The sequence below is a fragment of the Ochotona curzoniae genome, unplaced genomic scaffold (genome assembly GCF_017591425.1).
Source record: "Ochotona curzoniae isolate NIBS_2020 unplaced genomic scaffold, NIBS_Ocur_1.0 contig_1274, whole genome shotgun sequence".
NCBI classification, from domain to species: Eukaryota; Metazoa; Chordata; class Mammalia; order Lagomorpha; family Ochotonidae; genus Ochotona; species Ochotona curzoniae.
The window spans coordinates 36,136,577-36,163,684 of NW_024465023.1; the positions used below are offsets into that span (position 1 = coordinate 36,136,577).

The 27,108-nt window shown below is 40.0% G+C and overlaps 1 protein-coding gene across 12 annotated transcripts in view; it reads left to right on the top strand.

The window, feature by feature from the left end:
* ARHGEF9 (Cdc42 guanine nucleotide exchange factor 9) overlaps window positions 1–27,108 on the top strand; it is a 162,109-nt gene that overhangs the window by 58,094 nt on the left and 76,907 nt on the right. For 8 of the 12 annotated variants that reach the window (XM_041002433.1, XM_041002463.1, XM_041002429.1 and 5 more), the window contains one exon: window positions 1,388–1,567. The exons of the other annotated variants lie outside the window; for them this stretch is intronic. In XM_041002433.1, coding sequence (XP_040858367.1) covers window positions 1,388–1,567 — 180 coding nt within the window. The remainder of the gene's footprint in view (window positions 1–1,387; window positions 1,568–27,108) is intronic. 12 annotated transcript variants of the gene reach the window in all.

The following is a 27,108-nucleotide window of genomic DNA, read 5'->3' on the forward strand; positions in this document are numbered from 1 at the left end:
TCATGTCCCGGCTATTCCACTTTTCTACTTCCCATCCAGCTCCCCGCTTGTGATCTGTGAAAGCAGTGGAGGGTAGCCCAAAGCCTTGGGACCCTGCGCCTGCATGGGAGACCTGGAAGAAGCTCCTGGCTCCTGGCTTTGAATTGGCCAGCTCCGGCTGTTGCAGCCACTTGGGGAATGAAATCAGTGGATGGAAGATCTTCTTTCTGTCTCTCCTTCTCTCTGTAATTCTGACTTTCCAATTTAAAAAAAAATCTTAAAGACGCATTCTATATACTTCTCTTTTGATTTTGCTCTCACTAAACTTGGGTAGCCAATCCTTCCACAAAGCAGGCTGATGGAAACGCTGACTTCTAGAAGACAAATGTTTCTATTCAATGTTGAGGAGAGAATGTTTAGTATTTTAATTCACAAGTCACATGTTCTACATTCTGGAATCAATTTCTCTAAATTCTGAGAAAACTAATGGCCCCTACAGGTTGGGAGGAAAAGAAAAATAACACAACATATCACCCTTCCACATCCTTACCATTTTTTAGATGAATGTCACGAATGTGTGTTTGTATGCATGCATGCATGTGCACATGTACTCATCTTCCTGATTTGGTATGGATCCCAGTCCTGTTGACTATGAAATACTAACGACCAGAATTAGTGACCATTCATAGCCCTGCTTTGCTGAGTAATCCTAGGCTCATCTCTTGATTCTTTGTTGCTTAATTTGGCTGTCTTATAAAATCCAGAAGCCAAACCAGACCCCTCTGTATCTCACAGGGTGGCAGAAATAATTGAACAAAACTGTGCCAAAAGCATCTGTGCACAAGGCATCATAGAAAACCATATTCTTTCATATTCATGACCTCTCCAGATGGCATCATGTGTGGGTGAGAACAGGAGGCTGCAGGACTGGGGTCCATTGTGTGTGAGGAATGACATGGGAGGGGGTGCAGTGGGGTTAAATAATATATTATCTACCCTCAATTGGACACTTCCAAGAAGGAGGAAAGGGAGAGGAGCACAAGAACTAAAAGCAGATAAATTCAAGCCTCATTGTAGCCAATGGTATCAGCCACGAAACACCAGATTGAGACTGAAGTTTGTTTTCTTGTCTGGGGGAGAAATTCATGAATAGTAATAAAACATGAGGCTTGTTTAGTTCACATTCACACTTTGGATCATAGCATACACTAGTTAATTGAGAGTTCACAGTGCTGTTTGTCTTGTGATCCAGCAGAGCTTGTGCTCCAGTGTTGTGCCCTTCTGCCTCTCCCCTCACCACTAGAGTATGTGAGTTTTTCAATAAGTAGTGGAACTCTGTGGGAGGGGGAAGGGACAAATGAGGTAGCCAGCTGTATGGACTGAACACATTCTCATTTTGTCTCCTAAGCTGATCACTGGAGATTCCATCGTTAGTGCTGAGGCAGTATGGGATCACGTCACCATGGCCAACCGGGAGTTGGCTTTTAAGGCTGGCGACGTCATCAAAGTCTTGGATGCTTCCAACAAGGATTGGTGGTGGGGCCAGATCGACGATGAGGAGGGATGGTTTCCTGCCAGCTTTGTGAGGGTGAGTGTCAGCCTTCACTCTCCTCTTCTATCTCTTTAGCTGCTTACCCTTGTCTTTCGTTTTGACCATCCTTTCTTCTCCTGCTTATTCTTGGTGTTTTTTTCTTAATATTTTTCTTTTTTCCCCTCTCTCATTCTTTCCCACTTCCCTTCTGCCTCCTTTCTTTTCCTCCCCCTTTACCTTTCCATTTTCTTTTTCTTTTCTTTACCAGGACCTGAGCTACTGACACCCTTCTCATTTCTAGTCTTTTTGCCTTTGTCTCTTGTTTATTTTAATAATCACTTCTCCCAAACTCCCACTTTTGGACAAATCACTTCTCTTATCTGGGCCTTAATTTCCTTTTCTGGAATTGACCTTGATGGTTTTGAAGACCTTTTAACTGTATATTGGTGTGAAATATTCTCTTTCTAAGATATCTTCTTTCTTTGTCCTGCCATGTTTTATCCTTTCTTTTAGATCTTTCCTATCTATTGTTCTGCTTTCCCCTATTCTGGTCTTTCCCCCTCTCCTCTCCTGTCCTCCTCTCTGCTTCCATTGCCTCATTTTTCTCATTAAGGGAAGTATGAACACCAGCTATGAATTGTCACAGGATTGTCTTTAATTGTAATATAAGAGTTTGGGTCCTCTGCCCTATATGGAGTAGAGCTTATTGACTGAACTTTTTGCAGGAAAGCCAAGTAGCTGGGATCTAAATATATACTGGGGATGGGCCACATACAGCCTATAGACTTACAAAGTTTTAGCCTATTTGACATTTTACCCTGAAAATTTACTGATCCTAATTAAAAAAAAAAAAAAAAAAAAAAAAAAAAAAAAAAAGCACTCTTGCGAGGAGACTTCCAGCAGTTTCTGCTTCCTTGGGATCACTAGTTAGCAAGGTGCTGTGAGAAAAAAGAGCATTGGACAGGGATATCCTAACTCTTGGCCTTCCTTCCCATAAGCTGAAATCAGTTGTTTGAGTTCTGGTTTTCCTCCATCTGCAAAGTTGTGTTGGAGATTCTTTAATGCCAGGGGATATCACAGCAAATGAAATAAAACACATGAGCATTCCCACATAAAGTGTGTTATGACCGGTATCCTTACTATGGCTTATCATTTTTTTTGTTAGTTTCCCTGTAAAATAAGATTGAAGTGGGATTTGGGCTCTTAGAGAATAAGGATCTCAAGACTGGAATTATGGTAGTGTGATATGAAGGAAGGAGCAGAAAATTTGGGAGGCAGATAACCTGAGATGCAGCTTTTCTACCTCCTAAATGATGGATTTTTAAAGACTTTTAAACTTTTCCTAAGCTTTGAGTTCCTTATCTAAAAAATTGAGATTTGCATATTTGCTTTAAAAATTGATGATATATGTAAATAAGATGTCTAGCATGTTACTTGACACCTGTTGGGTACTTGGCAAATGGTAATACTTTATCATATCATCATCATCATCACCACATGTTCATTATCATTACTACATTATTCGCTCCAAGATAGTTTATGTTTTAAGGTTGACCAGTGGGGGTTAAAGAGTTCTTTGTGAAACTTGAAACTCAGAAAGCATTGTTACTTAATTGAGCTGACTTAAATGTGGTTATGTCTCAAAAGCAGGGAGTAGACAAAATGACCTCTCATACACTTCTGTCTTGAGAGTTTTCTGATGAATTAGTCAATTGTTTCTTCTCTGCTCATGAAGCATCTCCCATCTTCAAATGCTACCTGTGTTTTAGCTCAGCTTTGTTGATTGAAAAATCAGTCCCTGGGCACATCAATAACCACAGGTCCTCAGGTCTAACATGAGGACCTAGACACACACAACTTGTCTTTTGTGCTAACAGACATGGCTTTAGAAAGAAGAATTAAGCCACACCCAGTATCAGTGTCATAATTCTAAATGGGTTTCACTTTCAGGGAGAGGTCTCTCTTATGATAAACACTAAATCAAGGGAAAGGATCAAACAAACTGAAAAGGCAAATCACAGATTATCAATGAGTGAGCATTAATGCTATTAATTCAATCCACAAATATAATTTAAACTTTTGTAGTGGCCACACTAAAAAGGTACAGATATATAGGTAAAATCAATTTTAACATATTTTTAAATTAACTCAATATTTCCCAAATGGTGCCATATACATAATGACAGTAAATTCAGTAGATACAATTTTACTTTGCAAAAGTGATCCAGGAGTTCATGTTCCTTCTTAGAAACTGGTCAGGTTAATGGAATTAAAGCTTATAGAACCTCATTCTGCATGTTTAGCCACTTGTACATTCAGCTGCTTTCATGAGCTGTTTCCTCCGTGGGAGCTTAGGGCAGATTGCTGTGTCTGCAGTGAATGCCACCTCTGTGGTAGGTCAGTTTTTACCTACTGCGCCTTAATTCCAAGCCAATCAGGTGTTTTCCCTTTGTCACTTTCCACACTAAAGAAGTTTTTGTCATTAGTTTGGATTTTGGTCTTGAGAGAATTTGCCCACTACTTGAGGATATGCTGTGTACAAGGACAAATGACAACGTGTTACTATTTTTGGGAGATGAGACTTGCTTGTCAGAGTTAAAATGCTGTCAGTAGCTGGCTATACACTTTACTCATTTCTCCACATAACATATGTCTCTAGAATGGGGCTTGCCTGGGGTTCAGGAGATGAAGGAATGTCCAAAAAAGTTCATTACTTGCATTTGTTCAGACCAGGTATCACAGAAATCCAACTTCCTTCCTGAAAATTGATTTGCTTTTGTTTATACTAGTGAAAGCAGCTGAGAAAAGTGTTTTACCTATATGAAACACTAGACTCAGAATAGATTTAGAACTGGAAACTCTCATTTTAAACGAAAGATTTATTTCTGTTTTTGAAAGGGAGAGAAAGCAAGAGAGATCTTCCCACTGGTTCACTTCCAAAATGGATACAATGGCCAGGATGATCAGGCTAGGAGCTCCTTCCCTGAGCTTTGAATTTACTATATGAAAAACTGAGATTGTATAATGATTGTCAGAAGGACTGAATGAACATATATGTGAGAAAGGTTCAGAGAGAATGTTGAATCCAGTTGTTTTATGGCACAGGTCATATTGTAGGCCTCTTAAGAGTTCTCAAGTTGAAAACACCTTTGAGTGTCATATATGTAATCTCCCAGGCTCCAGACAGAACCATAGTTAGCACACCCTGAATTTTAGAAAACCTGACAAGCAAGCCCAGACTTCTTTCTCATTTCCAGCTGTTCATCCTGATGACGTTGTCTAAGCCAATTTATTGGGACATGTTACATCTTGTACTAGGAAGCATTTTTAAGAGTTGGTGCTAACAGGAAACGCTCTGATTTGTTCGCTTGTTGACCCACAGCATGAAATTTGTGACCTAGTTGGCAGCCTAAATTGAACTAGTATTTGGTTCTGGGGCATGTTTATCCCTGTGTAGACCATCCCTGGATATATTTGGGTGTAATCTTAGGCTTCCTTATTATTATGTGTATACTTCCTTGGTGGCCTGATGGCTTGAAGAAAGGATAACCGTGATCGCCTAAAGATGAGGTGACTCTTTGGAAAATGCAAAAATTTAGAAAAAAATTACTTTGCTTTTTTTTGTCAGTATGGTTATCATTACCAGTCAGGCTAAAAACTGTTCCTCTTTTTTTCTCCACATGATTTATTGCTACTAGTAGTGTTATTAGTATCTTAATAACAGTATTTAATAGGCCCAAACAAAAATGATTGTCTATCACTTAGGAACAGCCACCTTTTTGAGCTGGGTAGATAAGTGCTGAGACTATCAGGCATCTTGAGGGCCTTATTTCAAGGGACTTTGCTTTCCTTTTTAGAGGGTAACCGGAGAAATAATACTCAGGTGTGGGTGGTTTTCAGAAGCGAGTCTTCTTGAAAGAGCATTTATTTATAATGCTTCATACTGCATGAGTTAATCAATGTTTCGTGATTTAGTTCTGTTCCTAGAACGGACCTGGTCCCTCAGGTTGGCACAAAGTAGCATTTTTCTGAAAGACTTGGAAAGTTGGTAGGCATTTCTATGTATGAACCGTGGGACAGAGGTTCAAGGGTTAGACCTTAGACTTCATCTGCACTAGTGCTGTCAGAAATCCATCCAATGAGAAAGTCTGACAATCCCGTTATGTTTTAGACAGTTCACATTTCTCCCAGTGGACATCAAAGTCTGCATGATGGGCTGTATTGATCACTTGAGGGTATCATTCGTTAGGATTCCAACTGCTTTCCCCTTTTCTTAACCAGCCTGGGCACTTGGATTCAGTGAGAACTGTCAGTAGCTCATTTCTGCCTTTTAGAGAAACCAAGGAGTAGGCAGATGATGCTAAAATAGGAGGAAAGGCATATAAATGGGCTTTGGGCAGAAGATATTTTTCCCATCTATTGAGGCCTTTCTTGGAAGTGTGCCTTTTACGTATAAGAAAGATCAGTTTGTGCAAGTAGGACAGAGGCCACTCTCTGAGGAGAAATAAGGAGTTACAAAGCAGAAAGAGCAGAGCAAAGGTGTCATAGTGGGCTTGAGAGTCAAAGGCTTGAGTTACACAGGCTGTTCTGCCTACTGCTTATTTACTGGAGAATGTCTGGCACAGATTGTCCATCTTTGGGGTCTCAGTCTCTTCACTGACAGTGCAAGGATTGGGATCAGGTGGTTTCTGAAACTGCAATCCCTTCTAGCAGTCTGAGTTTCTTCTGCAATTCAAAAATGTATTTATTTATTTATTTTAAAAAGTGGAGAAATTATGAGAGGAGATTGAGATATATCTTCTCTCTCCAAATACCTTAATGACAGCCAAACCTGGACAAGGTTGAAGCCAGAAACTAGGAACTCAGTCTGAGTTTTATATGTAGATTGCCAGGGATCCAAGTACTTGAGCCATCACCCACTGCCTCCCAGGGTACACATCACTAAGAAGTTGGAATCAAGAACTGAGCTGAGATTCAACACTTGTACTCTGATGTGGGTGTCCCGCACAATATCTTACCTGCTGTGCCAAGGGCCCACCTTTCTTCTATGATTTAAGAACCAAAATCATTTATGTTTGTTATCCTGCCACTGCACAGAACAGGACATCACATTGGTTTGATGGAGCTTCCCAGGGGAGCAGAAACAATTTTGCTCAGCACTACAGGTGTTGAGAAGATTGTAGCATTGACATGACACTTTGACAGGTAGCACCATATCTCTAGGTAAAGAGGCTTTTTCTATGAGTCAACTGGCAATGGGTACTACCATAGAAGATAGCAGGAGGTGCTGTGAAGAGGTAGTTCAGCTCCTGACCTTTCAACAGCCAGACTAAAGGAAAAGACAATTTGTTCTTTGATCATTTTACGAATAGTTGCATTACATTATATAAATCTAACTAGTATATGAATGTAATTAATATATTCTATTTTGAGATATTTAGAAAATGACATAGGTTCTTCTCAAAAGTAGAAACTCTGCCAAATGCTCTACCAAGGTCAACCAGTTTTGACCTTTCTGCTTCTATATCTTCCGTTGGTGAATTTTATATCTATAAATGTTTCAACTTTGTGATTGTAGAATTTTGAAACATGCCCTGTCAACTTTCAGTTCAAAATAAAATTTTGAACCCATTTTTTACACAATTCATTCTCTACTGTACTTAGAATAAAATGTGCCACTGCTTAGGCCCACCTCTAGTCACTACTGCCACTTCAAACAACATATTTAGGCCCCATTTCCCTCTCTCTCTCTCTTTCTTTCTCTTCCTCCCTCCCTTCCTTCCTTCTTTCCTTCCATCCTTCCTTCGTTCTTTTATTCCATCCTTCCTTCTTTTCTTCCTTCCTTCCCTTTCCCTCCCCCTCCCTTTTATTTACTTATTTATTTATTCAGAAAGTCAGTTTCACAGAGAAGAGGAGGAGGGAGGGAGAGAGAGATCTTCCATCTAGTGATTCACTCCCCAGATGACTGTAGTAGCTAAAACTGAGTTGTCCCGAACCTGAGAGATTTCTTTATCTGCCAATCACACATTAGGAATTTTGCAAACTGCAGTGCTGGTCTCCTCAACCTGTAGCCCTCTCAACTCCTTTCTCACTATTCTGCTCCTAGTCTTAGCAACTGTGCTTTTGTTTTGATAAGGTGATGATAACACCCATTATCTATTGTAATTATAGTACATTTCTGACGATTTATTCACAATTTGTTCTGTAAGTCAGAAACCAATAAAGGCTTTTGTACTCAAGTGGAGCTATAAGAATACTTAGCAAAGGCAGGTGTTTAGTCTAGCAGTTAAGAGATCCATGTCCCCCACTAGAGTGTCTGAATTTAGTCTCTGGCTCTGGCTCCTGACTACAGCTTCTCACTGAAATAGGCCTCGGGAAGCAGTGGTGATGGCTCAGTAATTAAGCTTCTGGTGTCCACATGTGAGAAATGAGTTTATGTTCCTTGCTCTCGGCATTGTCTCTTGCCATGTAGGCATTTGGATGGTAGTATTTTTTCTCTCACTCCTTTCCCCTCTCCTATCTACTCTCTCTTTTCCCTTTTCCTCTCCCTCTCGCCTTGTAAATAAGTAAATGTGATTTAAAATATACTTAACACTTTATATATGTATTATGTCAGGATTATATTTTCTTTCTTGTAATCTACTGTTTTAACATCTGAAAGGCCAAATCATGCTATTATTAAATCCCAGTTTGGGATTCCTATTTTTTAGATACTTTACTATCTGATTTTTACTGTTAAGTTCCAATTTTTTCATGGTCTCCTTTCTCTTATTCTGCTATGGGGATAGTTTATTCTTTATTTCTACCATAGCTATCAGTATCATTAATTAGGGAACTTCCATATGTGTAAGTGTCTAAGGCCCAGGCTACTTATGTATGCCTTTCCTTTTATATATTTGTGTTTCTTACTGTCTTTCTACAGCCAGAATGTTCCTTATTAGGAATCATAATCATTATATGTCATTTTATAATTGAAATTTTTCTTTAGGATTCAGACCATTTGAGAAAACTTTTTTTCACATTTTATATTTCATTATTGTTATTATTATCATTTTATGATACCGTTCCATAGGCTCCTGGTATTTCCCTTATCTAAGCCCCAATTTCCCCCCGCTCCACCGAGTTCCTGTATGTCATTACTTAAGTATAGTTCTTCATACACAGTCATATGTCCATCATTGCGGGCATGGACAATGGCAGAGAGTCCAGTATCCTATTGTCAAAATATAGTAAGTCCATCTTTGTCTGGATGTAGAGATGCATACTGCATTGTATCCTCACATCTGGATATGTTGGTCTTCATTTCACAGCTACTGTACATCCCCTCAAATGAAAAGTCACAATACAAAATCAACAATAGAAAGAAAAATAGAAATTTACAATGATATGAAGTTAAATAACATGTTACTAGATATGACAGTCTCTATTACACAGCTACTATACATCCCCTCAAATGAAAAGCCACAAAACAAAATTAACAACAGGAAGAAAAAAATTAACGACACCAAGAAGTTAAATAACATGCTATTAAATGACTAACGTGTAGCTGAAGAAATGAAAATCAAGAACCTTCTTGCAGAAAATGATGCTACTGTATGATCTATGAGTCATTGAAGAATTTAATCAGAAGTGTTTTGAAGAGATGAAACTAACCGAAAACATCAAAACCCATGAGATATAGTTTACACTGATTTTTGTTCGTGAAATGTATCTCTTCCAGACAACAAATAAATGGGGTTTTGTTTTTTAATCAGTCTACTAATCTGTGACATTTGATTGGATTTAAGCCACTTACATTCAGAGTTTAACATGTATGGGTGGTACTTTGGTCCTGTCATTTTAGGAATGGGTTGCTCATTGGTTTAGTCTTCTGTTGTCATTTTACTTGGATGTTTTTCCCATTTGCCTTTGGTTTGGTTTGATGCTATTCCTCTTCTCTGTCAAGAGAACATCTTGAAATATCATTTGTAGGGCAGGTTTGGAAGAGGCAAATTCTTTTAATTTTTCTTTACTGTGGAAGATTTTTATTTCATTTTCAAAGATGAAAGAAAGCTTTGCTGGATATGTTAACCTAGGCCAACAGTTTTTTTCCTTTTATGATCTGGAATATGTCACTCCATTCTCTTCTGTTCTGTAGAGTTTCCTGTGAGAGATCTCCTGTGAGCTTAATTGGCATTCCATTATATGTCAATTGATTTTTTCACATGCACATTGAAGGATCCTTTCCTTATGTTCGATTGAAGAGAGCTTGATGATCATGTGTCTTGGTGAAGATTGCTTTTGGTCAACCCTGTTGGGAGTTCTGTTCCCCTCCTGAATAGTGTTTCCCAATTCTTTCTCTAGATTAGGGAAATTTTCCTTTATTATTTCATTAAATAGATTTGTAAAACCAGTTTCTCTTTCTGCACCTTCTTGGACTCCCATAACTCTTATATTTGGCCTCTTAATAGTGTCTTTCAATCCTTGGATACTTTTTTTGGCCTGATCCAGCTCTGCTTCCAGCTTTTTGTTTGCTTCCCCCTGGTGACAGGAAATATCTTTCAATTCTGAGATTCTTTCTTCTGCATGTTTCATTCTATTTTGGAGACTCTCCATTGCATTTTTAATTTGCTTTATTGTGTTCTTAATTTCTGGTGTATCAGCCATGATTTGCTTTATTGCTTGTGTAAAATATTCCTTAAATTCTTTGAACTCTTGTATGTGCTTCTCATTGTTGATCAGAAGCTTTAAAATGAGTTTTCTGAATTCTGTGTCCCCCATTTTCTCGATGTCTTCCTCAGTTAACTCTGAAGTTGGAATAGGATTTTGCTCCTTTGCAGGAGAGTCTTCGATAATATTCACTGGGCCTCTGTCTCTTATTTTGCTCTTGGTCATTGTACTTCTGGTTAGCAGAGTCTTCTCCTTGGGGCAGGTTTCTAAGCTCTGTCACCCACAGGTCTACAGTTTGATTTTACTTATTGCACTTGGTACACAGCTCTGCTTGCAGCCAGTTGTGGCACTGCCTCCAGCGAGTTCCAGGTCTGGGTTCTTATGTTAGATTTCCACCAAGAACTTCTTAGCCCCAACTCCTGGCTCACTACGCTCCCCACCTCTTGTGATACCGTACTGAGGCTACACCATTGTCTGTAAAACCTTTCTTCTACTTCCGTTTGGAGCAGGTCCCAGGATTAGGGAGACAGCAGGTATCCTATATAACTAGGTTTTTGGTGGCGTTGATCCTGACGGAACTGGTTGGACATTAGGTTTGGGTGCCACACGGACCTATTTTCATGCATATGATGTCACAGTCGGTATTATTTTCCTGTGGTACCAATCTGCTGAACTCAGTGAGTTCCAGCGAGATCAGCACATGCGCAGCTCACTGCTGTCTCCTGCAATCCTAAAGCTTTTTCCACAGTGTACAAAATGGCGCCTGACATACCACTACTAGAGTTCTTAATCTGCTGGCCATGAGGTCTGAGGGCTACCCAGACCTGTATTGGGTGGAATCTGTAGGATGCCATGTTGCTGCAGTTCACGGAGTCAAAAATGAGTTTGCTCCCAGCTCAGCATATGCTCAGTCCTTTCCGTTGCCTTTGTCTCCTGACGCAAAATGACGTCCAATTCGGTTCTAAGGGGCTGACTGGGCTGTGGAATCCACCCTGTTCTCTCACTGCCAGTCTGGGAGCTGCTGCTCTGTCCCTGCTCCTGGTCAAATCAAATGGACCAGCAGGACGGACAGTTCTTTGTCTAGGTTCACCTCCCAAGCTCCCAGTGAAAGTCCCTTCCCACCTGGTTGCTGGTGGAGTTCCGGCTGCTGGTGGAGTTCAGATTGCTGTTAGGTGAATGCTGCTGGAGTATCAGTCACTGCAACACCACACCATTGTGTCCACTGCTTTCCTGTGTCTGTCAGTCTCCAGGTACCCCTCTGCTGTTGTTCTGTCCTCTCCTGTTTCCTGGAATGTGTCCTCTCTGCTTCATCCTGATTAAATGTTTCTCCATCCGTTTAAAAGTGTCCTTACCCTATTCCGCCATCTTGATTCTCCTGAGAAAACTCTTTTGAGAAAATTAAAGAAAGTATAGATGATCCCCACTTTACAATAGTTTGAGTTAGGATTAGAATTTTTTTCCAGTTTTTAGTGGTGTGAAAGTGATACATATTCAGTAAAAATGTTGCTTCACATTTTGAATTTTTACCTTTTTCTGATGAGTACTTTGATATTCTCACAATACAGGGTAATAGCTGTGAATCACAGCTCTCAGTCAATCATGCTCATGCAGGTAAACAACTGATATCCTGTGGTGTACTATGTTGGCTAGGCAATGGTGTTCAGTAAGTTAGGTATATGATATGCATTTTAACTTAAATAAGTACATTGTGAACAAAGGAACAGCTGTGTTAATTCTAGTCTGTTCATACTGCCTAAGAATGTTTTAGAGAAAGGACCATGAGTATAACTAAGAAAGGAAGTAAGTGAAGATAAACAAAGATGAACAGAGATGTAGTCCTGGAAGGGGAGTGCTGTAAGCACAGTTTTCGAGCACCTCCATTTAATTTGGACCTACTGGCCCTACAATATGGCTGTATTCTCAGGTTCCATGTCCAATAGAAAATAATTTGAATTCCAGAAGACCCGCCTGACAGTCCAATGGTACTCATTTTGCATCTTCTGTCTAGTGTTTGTGAGTGTGGTGAACATTCCTATATTTCTTCACATCTTTGAGCCTTTTGTTTTTGTCACCTGTAAAGTGGGGACACTGAGTCCTGCTTTTTCTAAAATATCATATTCTTGCCCTTGAATAGTATGCCACAGTTTAATATTTTTATAAAGATGGGTGCAATTTGCCCTCTCTGGAATATAAAGTTCCATCATTCCATCATTAGCAGAGTAGGATACAGAGGCTCAATCCTTGAATACAGCTGGAAGACAAACAAACAAATAAAAAATAAAAAGACTAATTTCTCCAAATATCTAGGTCACTTAGGGTAGCATCTGAACTAGGATTAAGCTTCTTATTGGGGGAAGATCACGATCCCGTGTCTTTCCCATTATCCATGAACACTATGTGACTGGAAAGAACTACTGATTGTGAAAGTAGATTTGCAAGCAGAGCATTATACTCCCGGGATTAGAAATTCTGTTTTTTTGTTGTTGTTGTTATTGTTTGTTTGTTTGCTTGTTTGTTTTTTGACTGAGATGGAATTTTGTGGATTAGCTTGGCTGTAGATCAGGCATAGAGTCAGTTTAGTATAGAGTTCAGACACCCAGAAGCAAGTATCCCTCATACTGTGAGGACAAGCTAATGGGTAGCCTGACTGTGGCAATTCTCTTGTGGCTCTTCCTTGTCCTCCAGTTCCAGTTCCATGATGAGAGTACTCTTAGCTTGCACTTAAGTGATGACATGCTTTTGGCCTTGTCTCTGTAAGACTGCTGGTTACTTTGGCTAGTTGGTTACTTTAGCTAGTTGGTTACTTTAGCTAGTTGTTACTTTAGCTAGGTAGCTAGTCTGCAGGTTTCAGTCTCTTTATGACTGTGCAAGGGCTGACTTCTCCCTTTCCTGATGCCTTAGAGTGCTCAACCTATGCAAACTTCAAGTCTATCAAGTTTTTCTTTAGAGAATACCCATTGTGCTTTTATGCTCCTTTCCTATCATCAGTCTTATTACCTCCAGTAATTGTGGTAATTTGTTCCCTGGAGCAGTATGCCCAGTCATAAAAGCTGTTACCTAAAGTGGTTGTCAAACACAGGTGTAGGGTGGATTGATGCTGTAACAAGCCAGAGCTAAAGGTACGCACTGAGTCTGCTAGCCTCAAAGAGCTAGGACTCTGATCTCTGGCTTCAGATAGATGTCCCCTTGAATTCTTTGTATTACTCGACTGACCTCAGAATACTGGACAGTCATAAGATGTCATCCAAATGAGTTATAATGTAAGGAAGCCTGGGCAAACCATCCATTCTCTCTGACCTCTCTCATTTTTCTGGAAGCTTTATTTCTAGCCTCTATTTGCTCCACTTCTCTTTCTTAATTGGGGCAGCTAGGGGCTATTCACTGCCTACCCCCTCTTCACCATTGTGCAGAAATATGAATCCTGAAGCACTAAACAGAAACAATTACAGCTGATAGGATGATTAACTCAATTTAATTTCTGTTTCCTCTCATAAGATGTTAGATGGCTATGGCTGTCTTGTGAAAAGTGTCAAAGCATTAGGAGAGAACAGGTTTATATAACAATATCCTAGATTGCCATGTCCAAGCTTCTCCTCATCCTTCCATCTATAGGAATAGTACTAGAGAATGCAAAAAAAAAAAAAAAAACCCAAAAAACAAAAAAATCCTACCACAGGTACAGGATATCACCTTAAAGCCAGAACAAAGGCCTTTCTAAACTCATAAGTAGCTGGTTCTTGTTTCACTTTAATTTCCCCACTTTCCGCGAGAGGAAAATGTAGCAATAGGAGAAGAAATCCATTTAGGATAGTTGGGCTTGAATTTGTTAAGAATTTTCGAAGACATGTAGAGGATCCACATGTCCTACCACCCTGCGCCTTTGCCATCATACCCCTTCCACCACTGCTACCTTACCTGCTCTTCCTTTTACCTTATGTGTCATTTGATATGTCCTGTTTTGTGGAAGAAGCCATTGACATTGGTGTGATATTTTATGCTGTTAATGCTTATATTATCTCTAATTGCCCAATAACAGAATCTGAGGAAGGAAGTGTTGGACTGAGTTTGCATTTGATTAGGCTTCGTTGAAATGTATCCATCCAAAAAGCCTGGGCTTTTTGATCCTTTTTAAAATTTAGGTCTGTGAGCAATGGCGGTTGACTCATAGAGCATTTCAGAGCTCAGAGGGAATCTTTAGAGTCATCTATTTTAGCCCTCTTGCTGATGTTCAAACACTTCTAAATTATAGATTTTTGCTTCTTAAGTGGTTATCCACACTCTGTTCTCACATTTCTATTAACAGTTATCTCCCTATCCCTTCAAGTAATTTGTGCAAAAGATCTGGAAGGTTAGGTCTTTAAATTAAAATTTGTCTTTCTGGGGCTTCTAAACCTGGGAAGGGTATAAATGGACAAAAGCACTGGCTGGCATTTAGTAACAGTAAGGTAATAGGCAGGTTTTTATTATTATTATTATTATTATCATTATTATTTATGTTTCTGTGACCTCACGTATGTAAATTGCCAATATAGTATTACCCACTTCATTAAGTTGTGAGAAATAAAGCAAATTATGAAAAAAGTACTGACAGTAGATGTATAGGATACATAAGATGTCTAAGATGTATAGGGTGTAAAATATTGGCAGTGGATATATATAGGATGAGTAGATCTATAGGCGGCAGTCATTAGTAACACTGATGGTATTCACAGAAAACTTTTAATAGAAGCACCAAAAGTAGTATCTTTATTTGTTGTGCTTGCTTTTTCTCACACATCCTATGTACTCTCTCTGCCACCCTGCAGAGCACTGAAGCCTGAGACCAGGTCTGTCATATCTGTCCTGTCTTCATGGCTTCATCATTTATCCATTGTTTGGCAGAATCAATCTTTCTGCAACAATTTCTTGTTGCTCCTAAGTTTGTGCGGCTATAGTAAGGCCATCTGGACACACATGCTTCAAATCTTTTCAATTCAGCCACTTACATTTATGAGAACACAGGCTACTTCGAGGCTTGGATATTCTGATAATGCCAGGTTCTGAGAACTAGTGGCTATGGTGTTGGAAACAGTGAGCCTGCTGAACATGTAATTGGACAATGGTTTTCTTGGCTGCTACTAACTGTACTAACAGGCATAACAACATTACCAAGGCTGTACATCAGCAGTTAGCCTTCATTTAGGAGTAAATAAATATTGGAACACTGTGCAATGCATAGGAGTCCATGAATGGATTTGTAAGATGCATTGGGGAAAAGAGCCATAATAATAGATCTGTAAATTATGTCCATGGGTTCAGTTTTTCAGTTGTTTGGATAAACTTATTAAGGTAGTAAAATTATTGACATTGTTGCTCAGTGGGCCTTGGGCCTGAGGGCATTGTGTGGTGTAGACTCATGCCAATAACCAATTACATATTAGATAAGCATAAATTACAGTTAATGGCATATTTAACAAGGGTATTACAGGTGGAACATGTCCAGCAATAACTCTGAAATTACAGGGCAGTCAGATAAACTTAAATTGAGATCATGTTCATCTTCTCATATAGATTGGGTTAGCCTGAGAATATGGAGCATGTGAGGATTCTCCAAGTACAGATACTGGAGGTTTAGCCCAGTGGGTAGATCAGCAGGCAGGCCAGCAGAGTATAGCTTTATTGTGGCAAGTGGTCAATTTCAGTGGATGTGACATGTGTATGAGTGTGCCTCACTCAGTAGGTCAGGTGGGGTAGTCAAGGAATCTAGAGTCAGGCAGTGTATAGATAAAATGATTTAAAATGCCTTCCTCTTTAAGATTTCATTTTTATTTATTTAAAAGGTAGAGTTACAGAGAGGAAGAAAAGACAGAGAGAGACAGAGAGAGAGAGAGAGAGGGAATATGAATATGTTCCATCCACTGATTCACTCCACAAATGGCTGCAACAGCCAGGGCTGAGCGAGGCCAAAGTCAGGAGCTTCTTCCAGGTCTACTAAGTGGATGCAGGGCTCCAAGCACTTGCACCAGTCTCTTTTCCCAGGCACATTAACAGTGAGCTGGATGGGAAGTGGAGCAGCTGAACTTGAATCAACTTGAATCAACTCCCATTATGGGATGCCAGCATTGCAGGTGGAGGCTTAGTCTGATATGCCCCATAAAATATTAGCTCCATAAAATGGTTTCTATACTTGCATAGTGAAGGGCTTAACTACAAATTCCTCTATCCCGCAGAGGGGCCTCAAATGCTGTGTCAGAGGGTATGGAACTTTGGACCTTCAGACCATTCTGCAGAGTCTAGGAGTACTTATATATGAACTTATCCAAAAATGAGAAAACAAGTTTAAGTTCCGTACTTCAATCAGATGCATTCCTTCTTCTAAGCATTGATCTTCTTCCATGGATAATAGAGAATTAAATCAGGTAAACTGTAAAAATGTTTAAAATCCATACTCCATAAATCAGGTTTTTTATTGAGAAAAAATCATAAAAGTTATTATTTCAACCATTCTAAAACATACAGTGCAATGTATTACTCAATTGTACAGCAGTCAGCACTATCTGATTCCAGAACATTGTTAACACTCCAAAGTGGAGCCATACCACCAAGCAGCCATTCTCCTTTTCGTTTTTTCTCCAATGCACTAGACTCCACAATGTTTTGTGGACAGATTAACAGGTAGAGGGAAGAAGACAGTGAAATGATGTCATTCAATAAAATCTGAGATGTGGAAGTGACTTAAGTCGCCATAGCAGAGTGCCTCAACAGGACTACAGAATAGCAAGGGTTAACAATACTGGACAGATGTTTCACGAGAACTCTCCTGTATGAGAAAGTCAGATTTGGGGCACTTGTAAAATTCTGCAAGATCACAATTACATATATTTGTAAGAGGCATGACCCAGACAGATTCCAAAGTCAGTGCTTTTGCCAGTTCATTGCCCTATAGTGTTTTTTGTTTCTCTCAGAAACTCAAACAATTGCAAGCTTTATGGAAGATTAGTACCTCAGGTCGGTTTGATTTAGCACATTCATGTTAACATGATTTTGTTCATGCAATTAGGGAGGGCAAGGATTTGTACCTTAGTATCTGGAGAGTTTAAATAGAAGCCTTCCCTTTTAGCTCAAACAGAAAGAATCAAAGGAAATGCATGAGAAATGAACTTTTGTAAGTCCTAGTAAAGCACTCCTTCTGTGGCTATTTTACTAGCAAACGGAAGTTCTATTAATATCTAGGCAGGATTGGCATATACAAACCAAAGAAGGGAGAATATGTGGGTAGAGAATGTTTTATTTCAGAGGCATCTTTTTTTAAAACAGATTATTTTTGAAAGGCAGATTGACAGAGAGAAAGATGGAAGGAGAGACGGGAAGAAAGAGAGAGAAAGAAAAGAAAAAAAAGAAAATAATTCTTTCTTTCACTGATTCATTCCCCAAATAACACAACAGCCAGGCTGATCCACAGGCTGAAGTGGAAAGTCAGGATTTCCATCTCGGTCTCCCACATGGATGGTTAGCAGCATCAGTACAGGAGTCATTTTTCTGCTGCCATCTTATGCACATTATTAGCACAACGCTTAATGGGAGGCAAAAACAGCTGAGAATGCTCCAGTATGGGAATGCCAACATTTCAGTTGGTTACTTAACTTACTGCACAACAGCACCAGTTCCAAATCTACTTTTCTTTCTTTTTATTTCTTTTTTAAGATTTGCTTATTTTAGTTGAAAGTCAGACTTTGCAAAGAGAGGGATACACACACACACACTGGCCTGGAGAGAAAGAGGTCATCCCTCCACTGATTTACTCCCCAGGTGGCTGAAGTGGTTCACTTTCCAAATGGTCACTGCTTCTCTGCCCAAATGGGTTGAAGTGAACCAGTCCGAAACTAGGAGGCATGAGCTTCCTCTAGCAGAGTGTCATTCACTATCTGATCGTGCACAGTTGTACAAATGCCACATGGGAGCAGGGGCCCAAGGCCTTGGGCACTCCTTTGCTGCTTTCCCAGACTTAAGAGGGAGCTGGATCAGAAATCAAGCAGGTTGAACACAGAGGCCATTTGGGATGCAGGCACCTCAGGTGGATTAGCGTGCTACACCACTGGCCCGTTTTGCTTTTAAGATTTGCTTATTTGAAAGTGAGAGCTACAGAGAGAGGGGTGGAGTGAAGCAGGGAGAGAAAGAAAGAGAAGCAAATTTTCTGTTGGTTTACTTCCCAAATGGATATAATAGCCAGGAGTTGCCAGGCTAAAACCTGGAGCCTCTTCTGGATCTTGCACATGGGCGCAGGGATTCAAGCACTTGGGCATTTTCAAATTGCATTAGCAGGGAGTTGGATCAGAAGTGAAATAGCCAGGTATCAAATGGTTGCTCATATGGAATTCCAGTATGGCAGGCTTTACCTGCTGTGCAAGAGCATCAACCCCCCGGATCTACTTCTCTTGGCTGAAAAGGAAATCATGTCATCTGTGAAGGGTTTCCTTGCAGCACAATCCACACCCATTCTGACCTGGGTTCTCACCTTAGAAAACACTGTCAAGTGCAAAAGACATTACAAACCCAGTCCAAATGAAATCTCTCTTCCATAGGGGGTGTTTAAAATCTGGCTAATAGGAAAGGTGCAATCTTCCTCTCCCCCTTCCCTATTTATTTATCTTTTTGGTCTGCTGTATAACCAAAATCTTTATTGCTATAATTGGAGCTCATTACTTCTCATTGTGTGAAAAGGAAAACAATTTGTTAGCAGCATTCCCCTAGAAAAGAAAGACAATTTGTTGGCATTCTTATAATGATCTTCCATGTAGTTAGTGATAGTGCTTCAATCCCATTTCCCTCAAAGGAGAAAGACTGTATACACCTTACTGATTGTGTAGACCACGTTGAATGGTCTGTGTGCCAGGCGGCAATGCTAAATGCTTTTTGGCAGGCATACTCATGGAACTCCATGGAGTCCTGATTCATCTAGAGGCTGGAATTGAGGCTTTTAAACTGGTTATGTGGGTTAGGCAGGTGGGAGTGTGGTACATGTGCACGTAGGACTATGAGCTCTGCCTGCCTGCAGCCAAATGAGTTCTTTCCAGTCCATCTGCATCCACACTTTGCTTCTGAGCCACTATGATGACAGAAAAAGACATTTCAGTTTCCTTTGTTTTAAGAAAATTTGTTTTCTCTAATCGCATTTCCTTACTTGTATTTTTACCCTTTTGCCGTGTTTGTTGAGATCATTGGCTGGCATAAAGGGATCTGTTCACAGAATCATCTGAGAAAGGAAAACGCTGCTTTGGAAGATAGTAATTCCAAACTGATGGTGTTGAAGCTGATAATCTGGGCAAATGCTAGCCGGTGATGTGGTCAAGGGAGTTATACGTTGATTAGGGACAGGGAGTCATATGAATGAGGCTAACCTCCCATTTCATTTAAAACTCTGATTTGTCAGCTCTGAGATTCTTTTGGTTAATTGTGCCTGGCAATAATGCTTCATTTTCTCAGAAGATGACATACTTTTCACACCTCTCTGATTTGCAAGATTTGACCTTTGAAAACGTTAAGGCAAAATGTAGACAATATCGTTTACCTGTTTTCTCAGAAAGATCATACTTCTGGAAGCCAGGAATAGGTTTACTTTCTAACCAAGTGTTTAAGTCTTTATGCATTTTTTTGGTGTGGGGGAAGCTACTGAATGAGTGTTATGACACCTCTCCTTTTAATTTGAGACAGGGGCTACTAAGGGTGTTAAAGAGTCTAGAACCAAAGAGCATCATTTTAACCAAACAGCGGCGTGTCTGCTGGAGTATGCATATAGGTCTATAACATAAATGCGTAAATGCAGGGATCCTTTTTTTTTTTTTTTAAGAAAGGAATCCTTAAAGAAAAAAAAAGAACAAAAGTCCATAATCATGAGATCATCAGAAGTGAAATATGACAGGAACGAGAATGATGAAAGGAGAAACTTCAGTTTGTCCAACTTGTTTTAAGTGTTATTGATTTCTACAGGCTTATAATTCACATAGCACAACATTTACCATTTTGAAGTGTACAATTCATTAGGTTTCAGTATATTTGTTAGGTTGTATCACCGTTACTACCATTTATTTCTAAGCATTTTTAACTTGTTTTTAACTGACAAATAAAACCAAATGTGTTTATGTATGATGTGATGCTTTTATTTACATTGCAGAATAATTGCTATATCTGTCACTTCACATGCATATCATTTTTGTAATGAGAATATTTAAAAATTAACTTTTAGCATTTTGTCATCCAGCACATTATTAACTATTGTCAGCATGCTATACAGTGATCCCCAGAACTTATTTTTCTTCAAAAGAAGCTGTGAACCTTTTGAAATTTATCTGTATTCTCCTTCACCCTAGCCCCTGATAGCCACTAGTGTGTCATTATTTATCTTTAATAGATAATTCTATTGTGAAATATCATATACATAGATTTCCATATGAATCTTAACAACAGCTTGTCATTTTTTGCAAGAAAGTCCACTGAGAATCTTTTTCTGTATTTTATGTATTTAAAAAGGCAAAGAGAGAGAGATTGAGGTCGAGATCTCATCTAGTGTTTTACTCCCCATGTGACCATAGTGGCTAGGACAGGGTAAGGCTGAAGCTGGGATCCTGGAATTCAATCCACGTCTCTTGCATAGGTGACAGGAACCCACTGCTTGAGCTGTCCTCTTCTGACTAGCAGAATGCATATTAATAGGCAACTGGACAGGAGAGTAGAGCCAGAATCCAGGCCTTCTGCTGTAGGGTGGCATTTGTCCAAGTTCTGTCGTAACCACCATAGCAGCCATATCAAATGCCCAACTTCCAGCTGAGATTTTAACAGGGAACAAATTGAATCTGAATAAATCTGGGGAATATTGCCATTTTTAGCAATACTAATTCTTCCAATCCATTCACAGAGATATCTTTTAATTTGCTTTCAGCAGTTTTTTTTTTTTAATTTTCAGCATAGAAGCCTTGTTCTCGTTTTGTTGAATTTATTTGTGATGTTCTTTCTGATGCTATTGAAATGTACTTGATTTTTAAATTTAATTTTGTTTCTATTTAAAAGGCGGATTGCACATAGAAGGAATGGCCACAATGTCCGGACCTGGGCAGATCCAAAGCAATGAGTCTGGATCTTCTGGGTCTCCTACATGGGTGCTGCAGGGTTTCAAGGACTTGGGCCATCTTTTATGCTTTTTTTGTGAATGTTGCATTATTCACTGGCAGTCCAAGATGCTAAAGGGGAGCCTTGGTCTAACCTTTAAAATCAGGAAACCTGGCTTTGGTGAGTTGGGGGATCAGAGAAAGTACAGAGTCCGGGGTGTTGCCTGGAAAATTCCCTCACCAAGTGGGGCCAGAAAGGTTTCTTAGGTACCTCCCACTGAGACTGGGCTTTGCTGTAGCTGATGCCAGACTCTTCACTTCCACTGCTGGGGTGTCCCCAAACCCTGTGGACTGGTTGACGCTCCAAGATAACAGGTCCATGGCTGCTCCTCTTCCTGGACCACCAGTAGCTTGGTGATGATGCCAGATCCCTGCCTTCTCAAGGCTGGCTAAGCTAAGGGAGAAGCCATAAGGGGAAGTGCTTGGCACACAGTAGGTGCTTAATAATAAATAGTCACAGGGATTAGGACATGAGGACACTCAGACACAGAGTGAGAAAAGCTACTTTCCCCGAGAGGCACACATATCTGAACGTTGTGATTGGCACCTAGGAAACTTGCTACCTGCAGCATGGGCTTCCTTATCTGGACTGTGACCAGGGCAGCTGGGACACCTTGAGAGAGGGTAGCCGGGAATGCATCAAAGACACATCATAGCAAAAGGGGCCTCCAACGTCAGTCACCATGTCCAGGATGCTCCTTGAAGTTGCCCAAACCTCCCACTACCCCTAGCTTCGGTGCCTGGCCCACACATCTGCTCCTCTAGATTGAGCAGAACCTAGAAGGGTTGGATTGGCTTGGGCATGGCATTTCCAGCGGCAGAAAGAAGGGGGCTGCTGGGAGAAGACATCACAAGAGAGTGGGGGGTGGGATCAAGCTGTCATTGACCCGCTCCAGGTCATTTCCATGTTGGGCCCAGGATAGGATAAGATCAGGTAAAACACACACACAGAAACTTTCGTGTCCAAAGCACATCCATCTCAGCTGAGAGGGCAGAGCCCAACCTCCTTCCACCTCTCTCCCACCCCCAATCTGGCTATTGGTTATAAAAATGGCCAATTATAGCACTACTCTCATCCCCAACACCTGTCCCTATGCACCCCAAAATGGTCATCAGAAATTGACAGAGGTGCTGCACCTTTCCTTTAGCAACTGGACACAGCAGAAAACAGGGAGTCAAATTGGAAGTATAGCAGTCAGAACTCCAATTGTTGTCCGTATGGGATGCTGGCACCATAGGCGGAAGCATAACCTGCTACACTAAGGCATAATCCTACCTTTGATTTCTTAATTCCATTTTCAGTGTTCATGGTAAAAAAAAAAATGGAATTGATTTTTGCATATTTATCTTGGATTCTTAAACTTGCTGGTTTATTATTTGTAAATTTTATATTTGACAAATTTGTTAGGATTTTCTGTGTAAGATCATATAATATATGACTAGAGATAATTTTCTTTCTGATCTGAGAGCCTTTTATTTCATTTTTTTGTCTGGTTGTTCTGGCCAGAACCTTAGTATGATGTGAAATTGAAGTGATGAGAACAATTTTCCTTATCTTAACTTGGTTTTAGAAGAAAAACTTCAGTCTTTGACTATTGACCATGATATTAACTGTGAGATTTTCATAAACGTTCTTTATTTTGAGGAAAATCCCTTCTAATCCTAATTTGTTGAAAGTTTTTTTTTTTTATCATGAAGATGTGGAGATTTTTCAATCTTTTTTTTTCTGTATCTATGATCATTAAGTTTTTCCTGAAATTTAGTTTACTAATATGCTATGTCATTAATTTGATCCAACCTTGCATTCCTGCACTCTGCCTTGTCTGTCAAAGTGTATAGTTTTTTAATATGTTGTTGGATTTATTTTGGTAGCATCTTGCTGAGGATTTCTAATTTTGGGGGGAGTTTCTGGTAGGTTGATATTAATTTCTCTTTTAATGTTTGGTAGAATTCACCAGTGAAGTCATTTGCTGCTGTTCATTGTTTCTGTTGTTTTGGTTTCATCTTTTTCTGCATTTGAGAGTTTCTTCATTTTTCATTCACCTTATCATAGGTTTACTAATATTTTATGTTTTTTATTTAGCTTCTATAGCTTATGCGTTATTAGGAATTTGTCCATTTATTACATTGTAAGTTATTGACATAATGATGTTCATAGCCATTATTTGTATAATATTGATAGCAATGTTTCCTCTTTATCCCCTGCTTTTAATAATTTGAATCTTTTCAGTCCAAAGCAAATTTGCTTCTGTGTCAGCTGTGTAATTTTAAAATGCAGGAAAAATGGAATGGAAGGATAAGATGGTAAAGTAAAAATATGGATATGTAGCTAAATGCTTGGCAATCTGTATGGGGATCAGTTTCTTTAGTTGCATCATCAGAAAGTTGAGAGTTTGAGCCATTGTAACTTAAATGGTTTAAATACTTCAGGCTGTATTACTTTTGTGTTCCATTATGGGATGAAAAATGGAGACGAAGATTTTTGTGCAAAATGTAGATTGATCCTGGAGCATTCAGCATGCTTGAAGAAAGTAGCAGAGTGTCAAGGTGGAAATGGATTGGGGTTACAGATTACAGTAGTATTTGAATGCCATCATGAGGGAATTGGGCTTGGTTTATACTCAGTGGGGAGCTGTTGAGATTTGAGGATATGAGAGTAGCCTGTCAAAATGATAGTTAAGGAAAATGATTTGATCATGTTGTAGAGGAGGATTTGAGGCTGGAAGATTACCCAAAAGCTTTTCCAGGTCAGGGTGGTGACAGTGCGCATGGGAAAGGAAGAGATGAGAACTGGAGATTATTTATGATTTGGGAAGCACTGTCTGACTCAGAAGGAGCAGGAGAGAGGAGTCAGTTGTCATATTCAGTTGTTTGTCTCTCACAATTAGTTGTTAGGCGTGGAATAGCTCCAAAATAGTTACTTGTTCAATTGAACCCATTTTCACTTCAAAGTTGAATGAAAGTTGGATAAACTTTTTAATGTACTCTGTGAGGGTTTCTAGAGAAATCTTCCAACCTGACAAATTCCAAGCATTGTCCACCTTTTTACTTGTCACCCAACAGTCTGCATGTGCTAATTGCATCATCAATGGAAAGATGCTTGTGAAAAGGTATACTTTAGTCTTCACGTATTTTTTGGGCATTCCTGGCTGATATTCTACCCAGTAAAGATAGGTCATGCACTGATCTGTGTAAATACACTTTTATATATGCAAGCAGTGTGTAAATACATTCTTATATGCAAGGCCTTCATCTGAAGGGCAAAGATATTAGAGCTTAGACCAAAAACTCATTTCATTTGGCCCATGCAGTCTTTTCTGGTACGCTGAAACAGAGTGATGTGTACCTCGTGATGTGGGAACTCTCCCTTGGGTCTCTGACTGCTACCTGGAAATTGTGCCTTAGGGCACATAAGCTTTAGGTCATGCCCACCAGTTAGCAGGTAGAGACCTGGAGGCGATTTTCCACATCTCCCCCGTCTGCTTTTGTGTCAAATTCTATCACCATGACTTCCACCAATAAGCAAGACCTTATGTTGGTGTAGACATGTGAGGGCAAGGTTTAACATAAGAGCATCAGTTGTTATAGCATCAAATTACAGGCAGAATGCCTGTCACAACAATGTTAAATATCCTTGACTTTAAGTCCAATTTCTCTAAGAAGAAGGCTAGTCCTCTGGGTCTGTAAGTATTTGACCTAATTTTGAGTCCCAAGGGCACAGGTGGCCAGCATGGTTATGTTGAGTGCAGTCTTTATAGTTGGTCTGATTCAAGGACACCATTGATGTCAAATGTGGAAAATCGCCCCAGAGTCTCTACTGCTACCCAATGGGCGTATCGTAGAGCTTAGCTGCCCTAAGGCACAACTTCCAGGTAGCAGGCTGACTTGACTCTAGTGTGGCACAGTAAAGAGATATGAGAGGTGTAGAATAAATGGGAGATCCTTCATCCCCCACCTGTGCCCTCCTGTTTTCCTACAAAGGGGTGGAGTGGGTCCACAGGTCTCATGGGCAAATGGTGAAATACCACTACTCTTTTTCACTGACCCGATGGGATGGGGCGGGGTGGGGTGGCGAGGGAGGTGAGCCCCAAGGGATTCTCACTCCTGGTGCCAAGTGCCCGGCTGCATCTTGCCTGGTGTGACCCGCTCTTGGGACAGAGTCAGGTGGGGAGTTTGACTGGGACGGTACACCTGTCAAACGATAATGCAGGTGTCCCAATGCTAGCTCCGGGAGGGCAGAAAGCTCCCGTGGAGCAGAAGGGCAGAAGCTCACTTGATTTTGATTTTCTGTAAGAATACAGACCCGAATACAGACTGTGAAAGTGGGGCCTCACGATCCTTCTGAGCTTTTGGGTTGTATGTAGGAGGTGTCAGAAAAGTTACCACAGGGAGAACTGGCTTGTGACAGCCAAGCATTCGTAGCAACGTCAATGTGACATCTTTTTCTAGGCCAACATCTTCTTTAGTGTTTTGTTTCTACTATATCCCCAGTATTTGGCACACGAGACACTTGATGTTGATCTAATGAATAAATGATTCTGGCAGTAGTTTCATAGGAAGGCAACATTTTTTAAAATATATATTTATTTTTAGTTTGAAAGCTAGATTCACAGAGAGGAGAGAGAGAATCCTCCATCAATGGTTCACTCACCAAATGGTCCCAATGGCCTGAACTGGTGTGAATCTCTGGGTCTCCCATGTCAGTACAAAGTCCCAAGGACTTGCCTCTACTGCTTACTAAGGCCATAGGCAGCAAGCTGGATCAGAAGTGGAGCAGGTGGCACTTGAACTGGCACCCAAGAGAGTAACGCTTGTTGAGCCACTGTACTGACCCTGGAAGGCAAAATTTTAAACCTGAGGAATGCACTTCTGTAATTGTTGTGATAGAATTGGTAAAGATGTTGTTTCAGAAGTTCCGTTTGAACAATCCTGTCATCAAAAGCTTTTTGTTCTAACCAGAGGGAAATCTTCATCAACTTCTATTTGACTGCAATTGCCTTCCTTCCCTCATTATTGTTTGTACTACAGTGCCTTGGAAGATGGTTTGAAACAATCTGTTTCTGTCCCTGTGTTCACTTCTGCTCTCCTGTTCCTCATCATCTGAGTTTTAACTCATTAGAATTTTTCCAAATAATCACCTTATTCTATCCAAAGACCAATGTTTGAAAGACAGAGAAAGAAAAGCAAACACAATTCCCACCTGCTGGCTAACACCAAAAAATGCTGGCAATGACCCTCAGCTGGGGCCAAAGCCCTGCACTGGGAACTCAATTCAGATCTTCCAGGTGGGTGGCAGAAACCCAGTCACTTGAGTCATCACCATTGCCTCCAAGGATCTGCATCATCAGAAAGCCTGAGTTAGGAGCAGAGCTCAGTATTCAATCCGAGAACTGTGACTTGGAATTCAGGGGTCTTAATTCCCAAGCCAAACGCTTGGCAACCTTTTTTACTTTACTTTTTTTTTTTTTTTTAACTTCTGGGAACATAAGAGTTTAACAGTCATATGTGCATCATTCTGCTACTTAAGGGTATCCTGATATTTCAGGTAGGTTCAATGGCAGAGTCCAGAATCCTATTGTCAACATATTTCTTACAGTTTCATTGGGAGTCCATCTTTGATTTGGAAGTAGAGATGCATACTACATGGTATCCTCACATCTGTTTATGATAGTCTCTATTACACAGTATAATAGATGTATAATAATACTTCCCCTTAAATTAAAATAAAATCAACAACAGGAAGAAAAAGAGATAATTTAAAACAACATGAAATTAAATAACATTCTACTGAATGACTAATGTGTCGCT